Source organism: Chrysochloris asiatica, unplaced genomic scaffold (assembly GCF_000296735.1).
Source record: "Chrysochloris asiatica unplaced genomic scaffold, ChrAsi1.0 scaffold00097, whole genome shotgun sequence".
NCBI classification, from domain to species: Eukaryota; Metazoa; Chordata; class Mammalia; order Afrosoricida; family Chrysochloridae; genus Chrysochloris; species Chrysochloris asiatica.
In genome coordinates, this window is record NW_006408615.1 from 7202592 (window position 1) to 7222643 (window position 20052).

Here is a 20052-nt window from a genome sequence, read left to right on the forward strand (position 1 = left end):
CTGCCAAAAGAACCAATAGATCTGTTTTGGAAGAAGTGCAGCCAGAGTGCTCCTTGGAGGCCAGATGGCTAAGCTTCATCTCTCATACTTTGGACATATTGTCAGAAGGTAACAGTCACTGGAAAAGGATGTCATGCTGGGTAAGGTGGAGGGTCAGAGAAAAAAAGGAAGACCCCCAACGAGATAGATTGGCCAGGTGGCAGCATTGATGGACTCAAGTGTGGCAGCGGTAGTGAGGTTGGGCCAGGATCGGACATTGTTTCGTTCTGCTGTGCATGGGGTCACTATGAGTCGGTTCTAACTCGACGGCACCTGACAACAACAACAACAACAACAGCAACAATAATGTTGTTCCAGAATTACATACGTCAGCATTTACCATGATGGCAGTGGTGTGCCGTGGAGTCAGTTCCAACTCATAGCAAACCTATACAGGAGTTCTGAGACTGTAAATCTTTACAGGAGCGGAAAACCTTGTCTTTCTCCTGAGAAACAACTGGTAGTTTTGGACTGCTGACCTTGAGGTTAGCAGCCCAATTTGTAACCACTACACTATCAGAGCTCCTTAGAATTTCCCATTGTTTTCCTTTATCCTTGTGTGCCTCTTGATGCCTTCATTTACCATGGTCATGTTAATAAACAAGAAAGGAAGGAAAGAAAGAAAAGAGAGAGAAAAAAAACAAAGAGAGAGAAAGAAAGGGAGAAAGGAGAGAGAGAGAGAGAGAGGAAGAGAGGAAGAGAGGAAGAGAGAAAGAGAGAAAGAGAGAAAGAGAGAAAGAGAGAAAGAAAGAAAGAAAGAAAGAAAGAAAGAAAGAAAGAAGGAAAAAGAAAAAAAATGGCAAATGATTTGAACAGATACTTTCACCAAAAAGATGCATGGATGATAAAATATATGAAAAGATCCTTTGCACCATAAGTCAGTGTGGAAATAAAAGTCAAACCACCATACATTCCGCTGGGGGTATGTGCTGTTGGGTTGGTTCTGACTCACAACAACCGTATTGGGCAGAGTCAAACTGAGGGTTTTCTAGCCATGAGGTGAAACTGACTCAAGAGTGGTGGGTTTTTTGGTTCATATTTATGCAAACAGATCACTAGCTCTTTTCTCCTGGGGAGCCACTGTGTGGGTTTGAACCACCAACCTGTCAGCCAAGTGCTTAACCACTTTGCCACTAGGGTGCCTTCAATACATTTCCAACTGACTGGAAAGTAAATGATTGACAACAGCAAGTGTTGGCAAGGATCTGAAGCAACTGAAACTCTTAATATGTTGTTAGTGGGACTATAAAACGATACATTTATACTTTGGAAAACAAAAGTTGGGCAGTTTGTCATAAAGTAAAACACAATCTAACCATCTGACCTAGCCATTTCACTCCTAGATATTTACCCAAGAAAAAGGAAAACATATGTCCACACAGAAACTAGTGCATGAACATTGATAGCAACACTGTCTACGAAAATTATAAACTGGAAAGAACCCAAATGTCAACCAAGTGGGGAATGCATAAACAAATCACAATGGATCCGTATAAATATATTCTTCTCAGCAATCAGAAGGAAAAGTTACTGATACCAAGAACAATGTATGTGAATCTCTGTGTGTCACCATGCTATGTGAAGGGAAAAGATACAAAAGGGTACAAAGTGTGTGATAAAATGTATAAGACTATTCTAGAAAAGGCAGAGCTCTGTAGACAGAAAGTACAGCATTCTGGTGGCTGCCTGGACCAGAGGGCTGGAGGAGGCAACTGACATCCAGGGTCTCTGGGGAATGATGGAGAAGATCTGTATCTTGACTGTGGTAGGAATCACATGATGTATATCCATCTGTCAAAACGCATAGACTTGTACAGTTAAATGGGTAATTTTTTCTGTTTTAAATGATTGCTTAATAAAGCTGACATTTTTTTTTTTTTTTTAATTGACTGTTAGTCCAAGCAAGGGGGAGGTGTGGCGTGGTGAGGACAGGGTTCAGTCTTCACAAGGGAGTAAACAGAAATTGGCAGAAGGGAACCTCTTTTACGTAATTGGGTGGGGCAGGGTGAGAAAGAGGCGGGGACTTGGGGGCCATTGATGAGTGCAGTGCCCTGTTGTTAAATACCATCCAGTCGGTTCCCACTCATAGCAACCCTGTGTAGGGTTTCTGAGGAGCCGCTGGTGAGCTTGAACCACCCACTGTGCAGTTCAAACCGACCTTGCAGTCCAGCAAGTTAACACACAACACCACACCAGGACTCGTAGGTCTGTTCAATTGCCCACAGGAGGGAGATGAAAGGGAGGTGTGGAATGATGGCGGGAGGTACCTGCACAGGTGTGAGTCAGACTCTAGGTCCAAGAAGGACGTGCCTAAGATGGAAGGGGGAATGTTTTCCAGAGGCACTTTTGTAGAAAATGACAAACTGATTCTAAAGTGTACACCGAAATGAAGAGGGCCTAGAATCGGCAAAACAATTTTTAAAGGAAAGACAAGAATGGAGGGCTTAAACTAGCTAATTTCAAGACATATCTATACCCCCAGGAGCCCTGATGTGGTGCTGCAGGATAAGCACTGGACTGCTAACCACAAGGTCAGTAGTTCTAACCCCTTAATCACTCCTCAGAAACTATACAGGCCACTATTCAGAAACTCAGCAACACTTCACAACCACAACATATGCTTCTAGGAGCCATAGTGATGCAATGTGCTAAGTGCTGGGCTGTGAACTGAAGTTAACGGAACCCATCAGCTGCCTCAGGAGAAAGACAAGGCAGTCTGCTTCCAAAAAGTTTACAGTCTTGGAACTCTTACAGGAGCAGCTCTGCACTCTATATTGGAACAGACTCAACAGCAGTGGACAGATGAGCTGGGGCTATACAGGGGGCTTCAAAAAGTTCACGGAAAAACGGAATGAAAATAAAATGGAATTTTTCCATGAACTTTTTGAAGCCCTTTTGAATACCTCCAATAATCAAGACAGGGTAAAACTGGTATCACTTACCATCAGCTCTGATTCATGGTGACCCCCATGTGTGTCAGGGGAGAACTGTGGCCACAGGGTTCTCAGTGGATGGTTTTTCATAAGTAGATCCCACTCATGTTGCCCCGTGTGTGTCAGAGTAGGACTGTGCTCCACAGGGTTCTCAGTGGATGGTTTTTCATAAGTAGATCCCACTCATGGTGCCCTGTGTATGTCAGAGTAGAACTGTGCCCACAGGGTTCTCAGTGGATGGTTTTTCATAAGTAGATTCCACTCATGGTGCCCCGTGTGTGTCAGAGTAGGACTGTGCCCACAGGGTTCTCAGGGGGTGAGTTTTCATAAGTAGATTCCATTCATGGTGCCCCTGTGTGTGTCAGAGTAGAACTGTGCCCACAGGGTTCTCAGTGGGTGAGTTTTCAGACCTAGACCACCAGGTCTTTCTTCTGTTGCACCTCTGGAGGGACCCTTCAGTTAGCAGTCTAAAGCTTAACCATTTGCACCACCCAAGGGCTGCCCTGGAAACAGTATAGGTCAGGGAAGCAGAAGGGAAAGTGTGTCCAGAAGCAGGAGGAAAGGGATGGGTGGGGGTGCAGGCCAGCATAAAGCTAACCCAGTGGAGAGGAAGGAAGTCCACTCCAGATCTCCTCTCCCTCAATCACCCACTGCAAGGCCAGACTTGGTGCTGAGTCCCCAGGCTCCAGACATCATCACTCCCTGCTGGGCATCCTCCTGACCCACACCGACTGGTTGCGCAGAGATGACCCGACCCACTCCATCCCCTCTCCAAAGCTGCTTCCAAAGCCAGAACCACAAATAGTAACCAACGCCAAACAGCATTCTCCCCATCACAGGAGAGGCCGGAAGAACAGGGACAGCGTGAAGGGTTAGCTCTTGTTTATGCAGGTTGACAACCAAAATGCTCCCCAGAAATTCACTTGCTAACATACACTGACCAAGTGCTAACATACACTGGCTCAAAACAGATCCAAAGCCAATGGGTTCGATGACAACAGGAGGCATGATGGGGGAACTTGGGCAGACGCAGAAGCAAACAGCAGATTCCAGGTGGGGTACCCTCTGGAGGCCTGAGCTGAGCATCCAGCATGAAGAGAGAGACAGCTCTGGAGACTGATGGTTAATTCGGAGCTCCTTGAGACACGCCCCCAGCACTCTCTCTTCGCTTGTGCCTTTGGAACAGGGTGTAGAGCACGCGTAGGGTGCTTTTGGCATCCTTGTTCACAATATCTGTGGATCAGAGGGGACAGGCAGTGGGGCCGGCTTCTAGGAGGACCTCTGGCAAACCAGAACAGTAGGTCAAGGTAGGCCTGAGTCCGGGGTTCATCCCTCTTATAGGACCAGCCACTGCCCTCAATGTAGCAATACCTCCAAGACTGGCTTCTCAGTGAGCTACTGGGGGTATGCAGTCCTGTAGATGGTGCCGCCTCTGGGACAGGTTGCTGGGTGCATTAGGCCAAATAGTCTATGGGGGTGCAGTGACCCCATCTCAGCAAGAAGAACCAGCATCCCACCCAGATGGCAAGACTGCCCAATTCCACCTGGGGCTGGCCTGTCCCATGAATGGGGCCACCGAGCTGTGTCTGGTTCGCACTGACCTTCAGGGCTGACAGGGTAATTGAGCAGGTCTTTGTCCTTCAGCAGTTCCAGGGCCAGGGTGACATTGTGCAGCTGCAAAGACAAAGCCCCTGAAATGTTGACAAAAGAGGTGTTCCCGAGCCCAGACCCTGGTTCCCAAAGGTCAGGGCCATTCCATAATCCATGACTTCCGTTTGCAGCCAGACCACCAGCCGGAAGCCCAAAGCCCACCAAGGCTTCCCTTCTGAACTGTGATTACAAAACTGCAGAACTAGTGTCTTAGTGATGTGTGATGGACCCACACGACCATATGTGATTCCCGAGGCATTCGGCCCCAGAACCATTTGTCCTAGTACGTCTCACTGGACCAGGGTTTCAGAAACGCTTCCTTCATTCATTTATCTAAAAGATATTCCTCGAGTGCTGTAACAGTGAAGGGGAGGTGTCTATTTGGCTGGGCCAGGAATCCCAGTGGTCTGGCAGACACGATGCAATCGTTTTTTTCATTGTGTGATTTGATGCAACCAGCCAATCAGCTGAATGGGGGATTTCCTTGGGGGCGTGGCCTGTCTCCACTATATATAGGTGTTCTGGTGGGGCTTCAAGCAAGTTTATTCTGATGAACATTTGCATTTCCAGCCCAGTTTGAATGAATCTGAATCTACATTTTAACAAACTCCCCAGGTGATTCGGATGGTCCTGGCAAAGTCTCTCACCATCCAACTTGTCATCCTCTGACCTCCAGTTCTTGAAGGGTGTAAGCCAGCAGCCTGCCACCTGATCTGCAGACTTTGAGTCCATCAGCCCCTGTAGCCGCAGGAGTCCGAAGAAGCCTCCAGCCAATGTCTGACCACAGATCTGGGCCTCGCCAGTCTCCACAACTGGCAAGCCACTTCCTTGAAATGCATCTCCCCTTCTCTCTCTATTTGCGTATATACTCTTCCCTGGGTTTGCTCCTCTGGGGAACCCACCTGCCACAAGCATCTTCTCTACAAAAGCCCTTGCGGACTTTATGCTTTGGGAACTGCTGCATCAACATTGGTATCTCTTTGTCACAGTCCCTCTCAGCGATGCTCAGTTGGAGCCCAAGGTGTTGTCTCAGGACTCCAGAGCTGTCCTGTAGCTAGGTTCCTTCAAGCTGCCACCACTCACAGCAACTCTGGCACAACTAAACCAAACAGTGCTCGGTCCTGCACCATCCTCATGGTGGTCGGCGTGTGTGTAGAGTGCTCTTCAGTGTTGGGGGACCCTCTCCTAGCACAGTTGGGACCCAGAAGGGTCTCCACTGGCTAATTTTCAGACCCAGGGTCCTTGATGGTACAAGGTTGCTTATCAAAATGTTGATGACTCAAACCCACACAGTGGCACTGTGGAAGAAAGTCCTGGCAATCCATTTCTGTAAAGATGACGGCCAAGAAAATTCTTCGGAGTAGTTGTGCTCTGTAACACATGGGGGTTCCGTGAGTTGGGGGCTAACTCGATGGCATCTGCTAACAGCAACAACAGTTTTTGGAAGATTGCCCAGGATTTCCTTCCCAGGAAATGTGTCTACAATGGGTGGTCCGGTCGATTTCTGAGCCCCGAGTGCTGTTGCTTCCAGCATCACAATGCCACACGTGCCAGCATGGTCCAGAACGCTGACAGATCAACACACATTACCCAGCCACCTTCCACCCAGAGGATCATGCTACCCGGAGCTCCGTGTGAGATGAGGAACATACGACAAGAGCAGGTCTTGCCCTGGAGGACAAACCCAATCCTCCCGGGGGAGAAATAATTGTATGTGGGAGGAAGCCAACGATGCCAGCCCAGTGTTTTGATTTCTGCAGAATAGTAACCAACGGGCCTCAGTCCCTAACTCTTCTCTTCCTACCACAAAGGGCAATCTCATCTAAACACCACTGGCCTGCAGGAAGGAAGGGCAGGTGATGAGAAACAGCCCTGTATTGTCCTGCTCACTGAAAAGATGAGCCCCGCCCTCCTTTAAAGGCCCCATGTGCAGCACCTTAGTAGGGACCCCTGATACAGATTTCCCATACTGTGGGCTGGAGACAGGCACCCTTGGGAGTAGAGACGGAAACAGTGTCTGAAAGCAGCAGATTCCACAAGCTGGCTGAAAGCAGGGACTTTAGAAATCTGGGCCTTTGTCCCCATCTTTTAACTGGGAGTTTGGAAGCACTGAAAATATGGAGCCCCAATGCCTGAACAACAGAGAGGAGCCCCGACATCTGAGTCCCTAGTTCCACAGGCTCCGCCCACACTGCATCCTCCCCCCTGTCACCTCCGGCCTTCTCTCCTCGCAGCCCCCACTTCAATCCCCAGAGTCCTGGTCTCAGCTTTGATTCCTCCAAAACCCCATGCTCCCTGTGGTGGCTCACAGGTGGAATTCTCCATTTCTAGGCAGGAGACCCAAGTTCGAATCCCAGTCAATGTACTTCATGTGAAGTCACCACCCTTGTTTATCATCTATCTGTGGAGGCTTGTGTGTCGCTATGATGTTGAACAGGTGACCAGGTTTCAGAGGTGCTTCCAGACCAAGACAGACAAGGAAGAAAGGTCTGGTAATAAAGAATCAGCCCGTGAGAACCGTCTGGATCACCCCAATCTGATCCCAGGGTGTGCGGGGTCCCCAAGACTGGAGGAAACTTGACAGCAATTGACAAGCAAACTTTCTTCCTGGCTGTAGAGAGATGCGCAGTCCCCTCATTCCAGGGAGGATATGGAGAAGCAACTGAGCTTTGAAACAGGCAAGCCGCATTCAAACCCTCTGCTCTGTGTGCTCCTGGCCAGATAACTGAACCTCTCTGAATCCCATTTCCTGCTATGCCTGGGGTCTGATGTGAGGACTGATCAGCAAATTCATCCCTGGAACCTGTGTTGACAAGGAGCTCTGGTAGTGTAGTGGTTATGAATCGGGCTGTGAACCGCAAAGTCAGCAGTTTGAAACTACCAGCTGTTCCGCAGGAGAAAGATGAGACTTTCTGCTCCCGTAAAGATTTACAGCCTCGGAAACCCTGTACAGGGTCTGTATGAGTCGGAACCTACTCCATGGCACATAACAACAACAACAACCTGTGTGGACACCACTGGTCCCAGTTCTGCCCCTCTTCCCGGACCCGACCCCCTGCCCTGTATGCTGCTCTGCAGGGCTCTCCCCTGTCGCCATAAGTGGGCGGGACCTGTGGCAGCCAGCACAAAGACACAGAAGTCACAAGTCTAGTTCAAGCTGCAGGCTAAGGCATCTGTAGTGTTTTCCGGATACTTCTTGGCCTCTAGTATCTCTGCCATTGTTTTCATTGTCGTCAAATGCCATCGAGTCGGTTCCTTCTCATAGCGACCCTTGATAGGGTTTCCGAAGAGTGACTGGCGAGTTTGAACCACTGACCTTGGGGTTCAAACTGACCTTTCTGTCCAGTGTTTATCCTACGGCTCCACACCAGGACATGTCTCTGCTGGGTCCACAAGAAAAGCACACCCAGGCTAGCTTCTGGTCCCAGGAGGATGGAAATAGGCAAGCCAGAGTGGTTCACCCCAGGGAAACCCAGCCAAGACCACATGGTCCCCAACCCAGTGCTGGAGCCCAGCCCTCTGCTGACTGGCAGACCCCTGAGACAGTGACTGCGGTGAGAACCCCTGGGATTTGGGGGTGATTTCTTTCTGAGCCAGTAACAGAGACTGGAAAGGGTATGGACTGAATGTTGTTGTTTTTCCAACTCATAGTGCCTCTATACAGGATCTTCCAGGGGTCGTGAGGAGTCAGAATCGACTCGACAGCAACTGGTTTCTCATGTCAGTACCACAGACTTGTTCACTCTGGAGATAAAACCAGCAAGAAAAACCTCTGGCCGACTTACCATTTCTGCAGGAGACCTGGCAGTGAGGTAAAATTCTTTCAGGTGCAGGAAGAAACCTTCCAACTGACCAATCAACAGGAGTAAGATGACCCCATCTGCAAACTACAAAAGAAGGAGCTGTGGTCAGCCAGTGTGGCCCTAAGGAAGATACTCGGCTGTTGTACGTAGGAGCAACAACAGCAGGTATAAAGCAGTTATCAACTGCCCAGTATATAGTACATGCTCAATAAACAAGAACTATTTTTAAATTTGCTCAGGGCACTTTTGAAACCACAAATTGTTCCAGAATCTACAGAAATGCAGGCGGGGAAAAAAAAAGGTTAGTGTAAAAATTACCCTCAGGAAAAGGTGGTAAGCAGCAAATCAGGCTTATTCTGCCGGCTGCCACATTAATATTTCTGTCTGTGTGTTTGCAGATAAAGTGCCAACCCTGCCACCAGCATAGCATATGCTAATGTAATCCTATTGGATCTCTTCAAAGATACAAAACACAAGATTGGATATTGGCGGACAACCATCTCTTGAAGTCCTTAATGAAATTTCCTCATATTAAGTCTGTCCCAATGTTATTAGTTGGGGCCTAAAATCTTTTCTGCTGATTTTCCCTGGTAATACAATTGTGATTCCTAGACTTCAATATCCCTGTTTTATTCAACAGACTTTAAATACCAGCCTCCTGCATGCCATTGTTCTCCAAATGTCATTATTTTACCAAGGGAGGCAGCCCAATGAGAGGGGTAGAGTGTAAACCTCAAAATCATCTGGTTTCTATGCCTATATCAACACCAAAGCTATCACAATTGAGTTGGTTCTGACTCATAGCGACCCTGTATAGGGTTTCTGAGGCTGTAAATCTTTATGGGAGCAGAAAGCCTCATCTTTCTCCTTCAGAGCAGTTGCTGGGCTCGAACTGTTAACCTTGCAGTTCGCAGCTCAACTCATAACCCACTACACTACCAGGGCTCCTGAGGTTAGTTGCTGTTGAGTGATGTCGAGTTGGTGCCAATTCAGAGCAACCCAGTATAGTAGGGTTTCCGAGATGCAGCTGATGGGTTTGAACTGCCAATCTTATGGTTCACAGTCCAGTGTAGATCCTACAGTGCCTTAAGCTAGTCATCAAGTGCAAATGATTTGCACTACCAGGGACCCTAATCAAAAATCAATCCCATTGCCAGTGACTTGATGCCCACTCAGCGACCCTGTAGGATGGACTCAAACTGCCCCGTAGGACATCCAAGGCTGTCCATTTTCATGGAAAATGGGTTTGAACCACTGACCTTTGGGTTAGCAGTAGAGCGCTTAAGTTCTGTACCACCAGGACTCCTTCCAGAGACCCTATTACTCTTGTTAAGTACTGGAGAGTCAATTGCGACTCATAGAACACGGTATAGGGTTTCCCAGGAACTGTTAGTGGTTTTGAACCGCCGACCTTGCAGATCGCAGTCCAGTGTTTACCTGTTGCAGACCGTGTAAGACTAGTCAGAGGTTCGAGGCCCTCTAGGGCTGAGTGTAACAAATGAGGCCACTGGCAGTTAATGGAAAATTGCTTTCACCTTAATATTCAGGTATATATATTAAATTAATACACTGGAGCCTTTGAAAATCCACAGATAAATGTGATATTTTCCTAAAGCCGAGACTAAAGGTTGCAAGGTTAAACCTTTCTCCAAAGGATTAACTAAAAATATCTTAGCTACTTCTCGGTTCTTTGTTCTATAGACAAAGAACCCATCCTCCCTAATTCCTTTTCCAGGTGCAGCCCATTCACCTGGGCATCTCCTGCAGAACTCTCACCTTCCCCCAACTGACCTCAGGGGCTATAGATATGTTAATTGGGCCTGAGAATCCAAGTTGCTGGCCTGGGATTCGAACCAGTGAAGTACAATGTAAAGTTACCTGAATGTCTGGAAAATTACTGATGTTAACTGTATCCTGTTTTAGTCCCTCCCAGCTTGGTGTGAAACTCCTCCCCTAAATAAAACAGAGGCCCGAGCCTCCCCAGGTGTGCATTACTGGTTGGAAGGCATGGAGTAAAGATAGCAGTGCATTACGGGTTGGAAGGCATGCATTAAAGATTGCAGGGCAGTGAGTCGCTGCCTGCAGAGGCCATGATGCCTGTAGTCCCAAGCCTGCCCACCAGTGATGCATCCACCCTGGCTTTGGGGTGCCTCATTGTCTCCCTTCTTCTGTTTGTCTGTGTATTCTTTCGCTATCCCTATCGCCGCTGGATCTCCCCTCCTCGTGAACCAAACACTCGTGAACAACACAACTATGTCGAGGGAAAACCCCGACATTTACCCTACAGCTTTATGAGGACTTTGCTTTCACTACCAGGCACACAAGTATATCTCTACCTCTCATGGCCCAGCTTGCGTCCACAGCGTGCCCGAAGTCTCCACAAGTCATCTGGCCATCTGGGGTCAGAACCCCTTCTCCCCAATGTCTAGCTGGAACCACTGGGGATCTAGCTGGCTCCATCTCTGTCCTGAGAGGGTCCAGCATGGAACTTGGTCTCTTTGTTCCCATCCCCTCCTAAATTGTTGTTGTTGTTAAGTACTGTGGAGTTGGGTTCCGATCATAGTGACCCTGTACAGGGTTTCTGAGGCTGTAAATCTTTACGGGAGCAGAAAGCCTCATCTTTCTCCCTTGGAACAGCTGGTGGTTTTGAACTGCCGACTTTGAGGTTAGCAGCCTGACTCGTAACCACTACGCTGCCATGGCTCTTAAGTTGAGAAGGAACAAAATGACAATTATGGAAGCCAGAGGTCAGCTAGGTGTGCTGGACACATAGGAGCCTGCTCTTGCTGTAGGGTCACTCCGACTAAGTCCCATCGAGTCAAGAGAAATAAGGGGTCACTGAACCGACTCACTCCACACTGCTCAAGCCATCTCAGCAACACCACACAGCAAAACCCGCTAGTTTGAGTCTTAGTGTCTGTTGGCCTAAGATTCATTAAGAAATAAGAGCTGGAAAATCTGGGTTTTCTTCACAATAATGGAAAATTATTACAGCACACCCGCTCATGGAACCCCCACTGTGTCCTGGTGGATGAGGTGGCCTGATGGGAACACCCCCATTGGCAGAAGAGGACCCCAAGACTTTGAGAGGTGATTGTTCCAGCCACAGGGTGCCTTGGAAGCCCCTGGTTGGGACCCAGGCTTCAGATTTCCCGAAGGACATGTACCCTGTGGCCCCTCCCCACCCGGGACCACCACCAAGTCCCTACCTGAGTGTCCAGACTCTGTACTGAGAGGCCCAGACGATCCAGCTTCTGGTTGACAAACATGATGATGGCCTGCCCAGGGTGGAAGGAGAAGACGGGGGAGGGGCACTTGGCATCAGTGCTTCCAGCCCAGACCCCAGCCCAGCAGGTGTGAGAAAAAGCCATTTCCTTCCCCTTGACCCCCTCCTCCAACCACAGGCAGGAGCTTTGATCTCGGTTACCTTTTTCACAGCATTCACTTTCTCTGGATCCAGTTTAAATAATTCATCAAAGATATCATCTGCAGACACACACCCAGTAAATACCGCATTACCTACCACGCAATACTCTCTGGGCCAGACCAATATCTTTCCCACAGAAATTTCTCCAGAAGCCGTCCCGGGGGAGTAGCAGGTTTTTCTGACAGGTTTTGAATTACACAGTATCTCTAAGAGTCTGAATTGACTTGACACAAGTGGGTTTGGTTCGGTCTTCACCTGGGTTTGAACCACTGCTCTCTGGCTATGTGGCCTCTCTGCCTCAGTTTCCTCATCTGTAACATAGGACTGATAACACCTACTAGGCAGGGTCTTGCAAAGATCAAAGCTAGTAGCTGAGAGCACACTTAGCAGGGTGCCCATCATACAACAGAGCTTCAATAGTTATTTTCTTCCGTGTTGTCATTCTTAAATGCAATCAAGTGGGTTCCGCCTCACAGTGACCCTGTATAGGGTTTCTGAGGAGCAGCTAGTGGGTTTGAACCACTGACTTTGTGATTGATCGTCCAGTACTCATCCCACAGCACTGCCTGGAGCTCCCATCTGCTGTAAATGGCTAATGCGCTTGGCTGTTAACCAAAAGGTTGGAAGTTTAACTCCACCCAGGAGCACCTCAGAAGAAATGTCTGGTGATCTACTTCAGTAAAAATCAGTCACTGAAAACCCTGTTGAGCACAGTTCTACTATAACCACATGGCTGCCACGAATCAGAGTAGGTTCAACAGCAACGGATTTTGTACCATTGCATTTCTTCAGCCGCCATCCCTATCTCAACAACTCATTGTTTAATCTAAATATCCAGACTACGTTTTGGGGTTCTTCATCAAAAAGCCCAGTGTAACTCCCGATTCTGCCCTTCTCAGCTGAGATGTGGAGCAAGGCACCTCTCTGTCCATATAGGTTCATCCATGTAAAAATGCTCCTCAAACTGACGAACAGGGACATACCAGCTGTCCCTTCCAGACCAACCACCTGTGGCCAGGAAATTATCATTAACTGTGTCCCTGAAGGAGTCATGAGGGCATGTATGTGTATGGATGACACAGGCCAGAGCAGGATGAATGTTCCTGAAAACCACTTTGAGGAAGCCCCTGTTTCTCACCAGGTGATATCCATCCTCATGCAAGAAGTACAGGTATCTGAGCCCACCTCACCTGTGCCCTCACACTGCCGCATGTGCGCGCACACACACACACACACACACACACATCTGGCCAGTCTTCCCTGCATCTCACTCTCCTTCCTCCCCTCTCTCAGCCTCCTTCGGTCCCTGTTTTCAGATCACAAGTTCTCCTCCCTTCCACCCATCCATCCAGCTGTGTCCTAGGTGACGAGGGTCCTGGGAGGAAAGGAGTCAGGACATGCTAGACAGGATGGATGGGTGACGGATGAGCGGGTGGGTGGGTGGGTGGAAGGAAAGATGAATGGATGGACAGGTGGATGGATGAATGATAGGTGGATGGACAAATGGTAGACGGATGGGTGGATGGCTGATGGATGGCTGCATGAGTGAATGGGAGGATGGATAGATGCATGAATGAATGATAGGTGAGTGGATATTAGGACCGATGATGGATGGATGGATGATGGATGGATGGATGGATAGATGGATGGCTAGATGCCAGATGGGAGGATAGGTAAATGAATGATAGATGGATGATCAAATGATAGATGAATGGATGGGTAGATGGATGGATGGAAGGGTGGATATTAGAATAAATGGATGGCTGTATGGATGTGTGGGTGGATATTAGGATAAATGCATGGATGGATGGGTGGCTGAGTGGGGTGATGGGAGGGTAAGGAATAGGTGAATGGATGGATAGATAGATGGATGAATGACAGCTAGATTGACGAATGACAGATGAATAGATTGATAGACAGGTGAGTGTTAGGATGCATGTATGTATGTTAGGATGAAGAAATGGACTGACCCAAAGCCAGGCCAATTGACTGAGAAACTGATGAGAGGAAGCAGTCGTGGCTGGATGAAAGGAAGGATGGGTTAGCGATGAGCTTGTCACACTGCAGACCTGGAGCACTCACCATATGCTAAGTGCAGTTATAAGTTACTCTGTCTGCCCTCACCACTAGCCTATGAGCTGGGTGCTATGATTAATCCCATTTTACAGATAAGAAAACGGAGGTGTGCAGACACCTAGGCAAGCTCAAGTGGCTAACAAGTGGGAGCTTTGGGGAATGAACCCCAGCTGTCTGGTCCCAGAACCTGTGCACTTAACAACTCCACCATCACCATCGGTGTGAATTATAAATATCTCTACTCATAGGCGAAGACAGACTAGGAAGAAAGAGTGACGGACTACTCCTGAATCTTTAGTCACTGAAAACCTTATGAATAGCAGAGAAACACTGTCAGATATAGTGCCAGAAAATGAGCCCCTAAGGTTGGAAGGCACTCAAAATGCGACTGGGGAGGAGCTGCCTCCTCAAAGTAGAGTTGACCCCCAGAGAGATGGATTGGCAATATGGCAGCATCAATGGGCTCAAGCATGGCCACAATTGTGAGGTTGGCCCAGGACCGGGCAGTGTTTCATTCATTCTGTTGTGCACAGGGTCGGTGGCACCTAACAACAACAACAACAACAAGTACTCACAGGAGCAGTGACAAGATAAGGAACAGACAGATCCACGGACAGATGGACAAAGCTATCAGTAAGGCTCTACTAGGACCATCAAGGAAATTAAGCCTTGGTCCTGCCATGTCCATTTTGACACATATCAAACCAAAAGAGTTTCTTAAATTATGAAGATACTCACTTGAAGGCTGGTTCGTGTCTGTGCTGTAGAGAAAATTGTAGGGGGGACAAAGCAAATAAATGGTTATAAAACCTTCACAGAGTTGCAGCTCCTTAATACGACAGGATTCAGTGGCTGGCAAGGTTGCAAAGAACCCGGCACATTGATTTTATTGTTGGCTGCTTGATAATCAGGCAGGAAAAATAAAGAGCAGGGCACAGCAAGGGACAAAAAGAGGTTCTGCCCCTTTCCATGGGCATCCACAGCTGGGAAGACTTGGACTGTGTGGCTTTTGCTCTTGCTGTTTATGCAAGGATAAGCATTCAACCTCAAGGTCGGTTTGAACTGCAAGGTTCGTGGTTCAAACTCACCAGCCAGCCACTCCTCGGAAATCCAGGACAGGGTCTCTATGAGTTGGAACTGACTCAAAGGCACTTTAACAACAACAAATAACAATTTGTTGCTGCTGCTGTTAAGTGTCGTCGAGTCAATTTCAACTCATGGGGACCCTGTACAGGTTTCCAAGGAGCAGCGGGTGGGTTCGAACTGCTGACCTTGTGGTTCGCAGTCCAATGCTGATCCTATAGTACCACACCGGTTGTGCGTGTGTGTGTGTATATATATATATATATATATATATATATATATATACACAAAGACACACAAACTGAAGACTTATATTTTTGCATGCGTATCCTACAGCATATATATATATATATATATATGGTGGTGGTGGTGATGTGCCATGGAGTCGGTTCCAATTCATAGCGACCCTGTCCAAGGTTTCCGAGGCTGTAAATCTTTATGGGACCACAAAGTCTCATCTGTCTCCTGGGGAACAGTTGGTAGTTTCAAACTGCTGACCTTGAGGTTTGCAGCCTGGTTCGTAACCACTAAGCTACCAGAGCTCCATCCCCCAAAAGACCTAGAACATTCCCAGCATGCCATGTGCCCTTCCAGCTCATTGGCCCTCACACAAAGTTTGCATGGCGTTGATTTCTGTCGCCATCGATTGGTCACCTGCTCCAGAATCTCACATAAGTGAAATTTCACAGCACGTACTCTTTGATGTTTGGCTCCTTTCATTTCATTTTTATTGGTTTTGCAGAGCTTGTCTTTGATTTTTATTGCTGTGTTTCATCTTACACACACACTGCACAGAGGTGGGGGGTTGTCTGGGCCCAAAGTTGGCCACGTGGACGGTGATGGGCAGCTGATCAAACGTGGAACTTAGGCGGATGCCCAGCATGGTCCATGACACAAGCCTCCACAGAGAATCTGAGCCCACAGAGAAGCTAATCATGGTGGATTTCCGGCCAGGAAGGGGAAGAAATGTGAGTTCCATAAATGCCAATCACTCTTTCCCATTCAAGACCTCAAAATGTATTCTCAAATTGCACTTAACTGTTAGCTTACAGGTTTGAACCACCCAGCAGTGCCACAAAAGAGAAGCCTGGTGATCTGCTTCTGTTAAGATTTTAGACAAAGGGTCATGGTTTCATGGACCATCCCAGTTAATTGACCTAATAATGTACTTAGTGTTCCTGTTCCACTTCCTAGCTCCTAGTGTTGTGCCTGAGGTCCTGAACGCTTGTAAGAGACCATCCAAGGCACACCAATTTGTGTCTATTCACCTGGAGCAACAGAGGAAGAAGGAAAATCAGGAATAGGAGGAGGAGATGGAATGTGTGACTAATTGCCTATGTGAACAACTGTCTTCTTTGCCACAGACCAGATGAACTAGATGGTACCCAGCAACCGCTGCTGAACAGTGTGATCAAAGAGTCTATAGAAAAATGTGATCAAGAGGTGGGAGAAAGCAGAAAAGAATCTCCAACTCTCGTAGAATACAGACTTCCTGGAGCCATGGAGCCTGGATGACCCTTGAAACTGTTACCTTGGGATCATCTTTTTCCTTTTTTTTTTAATGTTTTATTGTGAATGATGTGATCGTTTACATGGGAGAACATTAGCTTTACATTCATCCTATCGTATATTGTTTCATTGCCATGGTTACAATCCCCTCCATGCATCATCAACCAATCAAAGCCTGCCCCTCGGTCGTCAGCACACAGCCCCTCTCTCTCTCTCTGGGTCTAGAGTCCCCAGCCACCTGGGATCATCTTTAAAACTGAAATCATGAAGTATCACCTGAAGCTGTCTTAACAACTGAATAATAATTTAGCTTTAACTCGTGAAAAAGACCTGCCTTGAGTATTGTGGGGTTTTTTTTAAGAACTCTCCACATAGGATCAAATTAACAACAGCAACTTGAAAGATTAGAAAGGAACCTTAAGGTGCAGTGAGTTTATGCTCCTGGAGGAGGAATATCTCAATAAAGGAGGATGAGAATGGTCGCAGAACTTGAAGAATGGCAATATGTCACTGAATTGTATGTTAGATTCTGTCAGATTGGTGTCTGGTTAGCTGTGCGTGTTCTCAACAAAGGAACCCTGGAGACAGAGTAGGGGGCAAGCACTGGTTTGCTAATTAAAAGGTCAGTGGATGGAACCAGCCCACTTGCCACGGTGGTCTGCTTCCATTAAGATTTGCAGCTTTGGAAATGCTATATTGCAGTTCTTTATCCTATAGGGTTGTTGTGAGTCGCGATCAACTCAACTGCAGTTTGGGTTTTGGACTTTGGGGGTTCGTTCTTAACAACAACAATAAAATAAAATTCAGGAGGCAAAAATAATACAGCCAAGAAAACTCCGTGGAGTACTTCCTACTGTGCACATACGATATCACCGTGAGTTGGCAACGAACAAGACAAGCAGTAACAAACGCATTTTCGGAACCGGAAGCTGACGGAGGTTACAGAGTTTGACTCCACAGAGCAGTGCAGAGTTGCTGGGGCACTGAGTGACTGGGAGGGAGGGAGGGTGACCAGGAGAGACCCAGGGGTGACAAATCTGCTTACCAGGAATTTTCTCTTGGGCCAGCGAGTACCCAGGACCCCCTAGAGACCCACAGACCTCTGTTCCCTCCCACCTTCTTCTATGCTCAGGCATGGACCACAGCTCCAACTTGGTCATTTAATTTGGCATTTTCAGCTCCCCTGTGCCCCACTCCCACTGGAAGGACAGCAGGGTTGGAAGTCTCCACATGACAGCTAACCCTCATGACAGCTCCAGGAAGTAGGAATGGGGTCCTCAGTTTCAAGAGGAGCACATAGGCTCAGAGAGGGTAAGTGACTTGCTAAGGTCACACAGCTTCTTCCTGTGCAGAAAAGCTGGGGTTGTCCAGGGGAGGTTGTCTTTTCCTCAGCTGCAGGTGGAGTGGAGTGGACAGTTTCTAAGGTGGTCCCTGATGATCCTTGCATCCTGGTAGTCACAGCCTTGCGGGCCCCTCCCACATGGAGTAAGGCTGACACGTGTAACCAATAGGACACTGATGTGTGGCTCTTGTGCCCTCACTCTCGGCCACCATGTTGTGAGGACGTGAACACAGCCTTGTGGAGACTCCCTCACGGGAAGGAACTGAGGTCTCCTGCCAACTTGCCAGCCACCTGAGAGAACTACCTTAGAAGCAGGTCCTCAGGTCTGGTCAAGCCTGCAGGTGACCACAGCCCCACCTACCACCTTGACTGCAGCCTCATGAGCAAGCCCAAGCCAGTGCCACCCAGCTGAGCTGCTGCTGAATCCCTGACTCACAGAAACTTGAGGAGAAGAAACACCCATTGCTGTTTTCCATGGCTATGTTTTGGAGGAACTTGCTAGATGGTTATTAGTAACTAACACAAGGAGTCAGAAACCCCTCTGCCATTCATGGCACGTCACTCAACCGCTGTGTCCCAGGGAGAGCAAACACAGCGAAGGGCTACTTGATGCTACAGAAGACGAAGAGGTCAGTGTGTGGGTGAGGGAACTCCTCGAGAAGGTCAGACAGATACCAGCGATGGGGGCAGACACGAGGACATGGAGAGAGGGAGCAGCTAAGGACTCTAGACTCATGGAAAGAGAAAGGTTGTGTGCTGGCAGCCAGGAGGCAGGCTTGCAGAATGGGCCCTTTGGTTGTTTAAATGGTGATATATTTCTGAGTGTTTTTGTGTAATCCTCCCCCCCACCAAAAAAACAAAATAAAAAAACAAACACACAGAGGGACTATAAGCAAATACTGTTGAGTGATGATGCAGGGAGGAGATTGTAATCATTGCAATGAAACGATGAGTGTAAAACCGATATTCTCCAGGTAAACTATCATTCAATTCACAATAAAAAAAAAAAAGAAGGTCAGACAAGCAGATCTGCCCAGTCCCCACCCCCAGGCACCCTGATGCAAAACGCATCCAGACCCAGTGCCTTCATGACAAATTCCAACTCACAGCAACCTCATGTTGGGTTTCCAAGACTCTTGGCAGAAGTAGACAGCCTCAGTTTTCTCCTGTGGAGCGGCTGGTGGGTTTGAACTGCCAACTCTGTAGTGAGCAGTCTAACACCTAACCCACAGCACCACCCAATTCCTACAGAAACGACAACCCATTCATAGCCCAATCCCAGCCCTTTCCTTACTTGCTTTCGTTCAGCTGTTCCACTGACTTTTCTGACTTCAGACCGCTCTTGGTGCTCTGAGAGAGGAAAAGGAGAAGTGAGTGGTCCCAGAAAGCCTGCAATTGACACCTGTTGTCCATGCTGGCTGCAATGGGCAGAGCTGGTGACCCTGGATTCACGGTCCCGTTTGCTCCATCTCATCCCACCCCAGGCAACCTCAGCGCAGCTTAATTGTCATTCCCCTCCATGAGCCTGAAGCCCATGAGGGCAAGGACTGTCTGGTTCCCACAGCATCCCAGGGTCTCTCCGGGTACACAGCACACAGTGGGGGACAGCCGGCATGTGCCAATTTGAATGAATGAATGAGTGAGTGAGTGAATGAACAAGTGGACGGTACTAGCTCTGATTTGTGCAGAAAGCGTACACAGGGCCGTGAAACTGAAATACAGTCAGCAAAAAATGCAGTCAGTGCTTTTGAAAAAAAAATGAACAATGAATAGGATTAAGTCTGACTGGCTTTGAAAAGTCAGCTCTAAAACACAGGTATAAAAGCTTTGATCCCCAGGCATCCAGAAGGGAGGGGGAAGGGGGCCCATGAGGAGCAGGAGCTGGTGGGGTCCCTTGTCTGGAGAGAAAGATGGGCATTTCTGGGGCATTAACTGTAACACAAGTCGTGTGCTTTCTAGAGAAAGACCTCCATGGGGTGGAGAGATAGCAAAAGACTTCCAATAAGAAGGGAATGCTCATGGAAGCAGCAGTCGACGACGTATTGCATTAGGCCAATCTGCTGCACAAGACCTTTTTAAAGTGTTGAAGGGCAAAGATATCAGCTTGAGGACTAAGGTGCGCCTGACCCAGGCCATGGTGTTTTCAATAACCTCAATATGCATGCGAAAGCTGGACAGTGAATAAGGAAG

At 48.0% G+C, this 20052-nt stretch overlaps 1 protein-coding gene across 1 annotated transcript in view; it reads right to left on the reverse strand.

Annotated features, from left to right (window-relative positions):
• Window positions 1-4095: 4095 nt before the first annotated feature.
• Window positions 4096-20052, reverse strand: part of PARVG (parvin, gamma) — a 21578-nt gene continuing 5621 nt past the window's right edge. Inside the window, exons 6-12 of the mRNA XM_006866840.1 lie at window positions 19157-19212; window positions 14667-14689; window positions 11853-11911; window positions 11635-11703; window positions 8408-8509; window positions 4574-4646; window positions 4096-4205 (exon numbers count right to left, since the gene is read on the reverse strand). Of these exons, the coding sequence (XP_006866902.1) occupies window positions 4096-4205; window positions 4574-4646; window positions 8408-8509; window positions 11635-11703; window positions 11853-11911; window positions 14667-14689; window positions 19157-19212 (492 nt within the window). The remainder of the gene's footprint in view (window positions 4206-4573; window positions 4647-8407; window positions 8510-11634; window positions 11704-11852; window positions 11912-14666; window positions 14690-19156; window positions 19213-20052) is intronic.